This window comes from Rhipicephalus microplus, chromosome 5 (assembly GCF_043290135.1).
Source record: "Rhipicephalus microplus isolate Deutch F79 chromosome 5, USDA_Rmic, whole genome shotgun sequence".
Lineage (NCBI taxonomy): Eukaryota > Metazoa > Arthropoda > Arachnida > Ixodida > Ixodidae > Rhipicephalus > Rhipicephalus microplus.
Window position 1 is genome coordinate 72,523,012 of NC_134704.1, and position 3,642 is coordinate 72,526,653.

At 56.0% G+C, this 3,642-nt stretch overlaps 1 protein-coding gene across 1 annotated transcript; it reads left to right on the top strand.

The window, feature by feature from the left end:
- Positions 1-232: 232 nt before the first annotated feature.
- On the top strand, positions 233-1,396 carry LOC119174424 (very long chain fatty acid elongase AAEL008004). Its single transcript, XM_037425316.2, has one exon. It carries the CDS (start codon positions 396-398, stop codon positions 1,209-1,211), a length of 816 nt encoding a protein of 271 aa, XP_037281213.1. The 5' UTR covers positions 233-395; the 3' UTR covers positions 1,212-1,396.
- The last annotated feature ends 2,246 nt before the right edge of the window (positions 1,397-3,642 follow it).

Below are 3,642 nucleotides of genomic sequence, written 5' to 3' on the forward strand. Positions count from 1 at the left end.
AAAGCATTTGAATAAACTGACGTATTTTGCACAGTGAGTTGCGTTTCTGCATATCATTCGGCGATGACCGGATCAGTCTTTCCACATTAGCATCCGATTCCTTCCGTCGAGAGGGGAACAGTGATTCGGGGCCTTCGATAACAAACGTAGGAAGGGGGGAGAGGGGGAGAGCGAGGGGGATGGCTGTGCCGGGCACAAGGCGTTGCATAACGACATTGACCCAGGAAGGGTCTATAAATGGGCGGCTGGCCTAGTTCGGCAAAAAAAGAGGAAAGCCCGGCCTTGGTGGCTTTCTCCGACGCAAGGTGCATTGACTCTGGGAGAGAGGGTCCGATCGCTGGCGCACGCTCGCGCCGTATAAGAGGCGCGGGGGGCCCGATCTGGGCCAGTCGAGCATGGCGAACACCGAGGACATACCCGCGCAGCACCACTCGCTGTCGTCCATGCTGTTCTCGGGGGGTGACCCCCGGGTGCGGCATTGGCCCCTGATGGGATCGCCGGCGGTCATCGTGTCCATCCTGGCCGGTTACCTTTACTTCTCGTTACGCCTCGGGCCGGCGCTCATGAAGAACCGGAGGCCCTTCCCCATCCGGCCCTTGGTGGTTGCCTACAACGTGGTCATGGTACTGCTCAGTGTCTACTTCTTCGTCCTCACGCTACGGCTCACCTACCTGCGCGACGCGACGCCGCTCCTGCAGCGCTACGACTTCTTCTGCCAGGGCACCGACACGACGTCCAGCGCGGGCCCTCTGCTCTACCACGGCTGGTTTTACATGCTCATGAAGGTCGGCGAGCTGCTCGACACGGTGTTCTTTGTGTTGCTCAAGAAGAACAGCCACATCAGCTTCCTGCACCTGCTGCACCACTCGCTAGCCCTGTCCACCGTCTGGATGGACATCAACAACGGCATCACCGGCCAGGTCGCCATGTTCCCCATCCTCAACACGGCCGTGCACATGGTGATGTACACCTACTACGGCCTCGCCGCCCTGGGGCCGTCGCTGCGGCCAAACCTGTGGTGGAAGAAGTACGTCACCCAGCTGCAGATCATCCAGTTCTTCTTCCTCATGGTGCACGGCGGCATTCCCATCTTCTACGACTGCGGCTTCCCGCGTATCATGGCGTACTTCATGGTGCTCGAGACGGCTCTGTTCACGGGACTATTTTCGGATTTCTACTACCGCAATTACCTTCTACGCAAAGAGCAATGATAAGCGCGTCGTCGCCACCCATCAAGGACCTATTGTCGTCGGTGTGTCGCTGTGTCAATGCGCCTCACTCTCTCCTGTCCTCTTGTACATAGTTCACCGCGCGCGCGTGCATGTGTCGTGTTCATGTTCCGGTTTCTTTATTTTTTTAGCCCCATTGAAATAAACCAGTGCTTGCACATTCCTCATCCTCGTGCCTGGTGGATATTTGGCCCGTGATGTGTTGTCGCGTGAGGCCTGACAGCGCCTTGACCCTCCCCCTCGCCTTTTTCCCCCTCCGAAACGTCGCAGTGGTAAGACCGTCATTTGTAGCGATCTGCTGGTCTCATCCGTTTGGCTCAGCTGGTAATCGGCCCAGGCTTTGTGCTCTGTGCGCGCCACCCTCCTGCATAGCGCCGATAGGTAAAGACGTGCCGCGCCGCGCCGGTGTGGCTTCTAGGCCAAGGCGGCCGCCGCCTTGGGCGTTCCTCGGTTTCCCCCGTTGTCGTCGTCGGACGCCCGGGCTCGTTTGTCGCTTTATACTGGGTCAGCAGCGCTCCATCGCCAGTAGTGTGGCCGTGTATATCCTACTTCCCAACGACTTTCTTTTTCTTCGCGTTCGGGCTCCGGGGCCGTGGGCGGTGATCGTACGGGCGAGGAGAAGGGGGAAGGGCATCACGATAACGGGTGGGCGCCGAATATGGCGCCGAAAGGGACAGCGTTATCGGCACACGTGTCGGCATCCTGTCCCGTCGGTCGGTGGATAGTCTGGCCCCATTGTGGGGCCTCGTCGGGCCGGGCGTGCTGTTCACCGGTGGCAACCGGAATGCACCTTTTCCTCCAGCCCAGGGGGCCTCCCTTCCTGGTCGCCGGACTGTGAAGAGGAGCCCACGGTCAGACACGCCGGAGCAGGAAAGGGCGCAGACTGTGCTGCTCTTCCCAGAGGAGCCGCTCTGCGAATGTTGCCAAATTTATCGCGTCACCCGGCGCGTACAGGGCTGTTCCCTTCCCCCATCCCGACGCGCGTTCTCAATCGCGCCAGCGGGAAATCCTGAAATAGAAAGCGAAAGCTGCTTCAGAAAGTAGGCTAGAGAACCGCCAAGGAGGAAGGAAGGATCGCCAAGGAAGGGAGAGGCGCTCTTTTTGTCAACGTTGGTGGAAGAGGAGGCGGCACGATCGAGACCTCGTTCTTGCTCCGCGGCGGCTGGACCTCTTCCGACTGCCGCCGGCGAACTTGCGGCGCTAGGCTGTGTCGCACGCTAGCCGCATCGGCAGCAGCAGCCGGTTCTGGGCGGCGGCGCAGAGCGAAAGTCGGCGGTGTGTGCGTACCGCCTAACGTTTCCGCGTGACAGCCCGCTGGCCCTCCGAGCCTGCGGCGGGGCCCGCTTTGACCTGCTCTATTAAGCATTCCCTTCCGGTTTCATGCGTTGCGGCAATGACCGCGCGCGCGTCGTGCCGTCTTGAAGGCCGCCGTCATGCAGACCTTGACCTTAGTTAAGCAACAAAAAAAATGTTTTCACAGTACATTAATCTAGAAAGTGTACTAGCTACACCACAAGAGCTTCTCGGGTGAAGTGGTACGGCGATTCTAGCGGTATCCCGGTGCTTATGTAAGTTGCGTCGACATTTTCGGCCGGAAAATACAGCTGGTGTGATCTAACGCCGTAATGATTCTACGCTCAACAAAAACAACAGAAGCCAAGTGGTAACGCATCAAGTTGCGCACGCGCATGCAACGGGTAATTATGCGAGGATAAACATCCAGCTAATGGCACCTTTCTCGATGAAACAATCGTGACAGAAGCAGACTAGTCCGCGGGTAACAGCTGAAGCTTGATAACACTTCTACATGCTACTTAAACAAAAGGAAAGCTAAATAATGATTTGCTTCTTCTGCGCATTGCAGCCTTGACGTCAAAATAATTAAATATTGTGCTCGTCCCATTTGTTACGTCAGCGGCGATTTGTGCACCCGCCAAGTGTGTAGCTATTACACGGCCCCACAAATCGCGCGACATTATTTGGTTAGGCTTGATCATTGTTTTTTTTCTCTCTTTATTTTCTCGTAGCTTGCTTCCAGAGTTTGCGTAATAAGGCCGCGTTCGTTCACGCCATGGAAGTTAGAAGGCGTTACACATAATAGGCCCGATGCAGTAGAGTAAACGTATAGATAGAAAATGCGTCAGTTATCTGATATTGTTTACCAATAACCAACCTGTTGTGCTGAAAAGAAGCGAAAATAATGTGCGATAGGTTTGCGTACGTGACGGCCCGAATCGGAAATGAAGCAGTGAAAGGCAATCGCGAAGAAGACGGTGCATCGTTACCTCAAACATCACTTGCCCTTGTGACGTGTTAACGACGGTGTATTGTGCATCGCTCACTTTCTTCCTTCCCATCGCTTGACGCTTTCACTTTACAACGGATAACTAAAGGTTTCGTAAACATTGCCTGT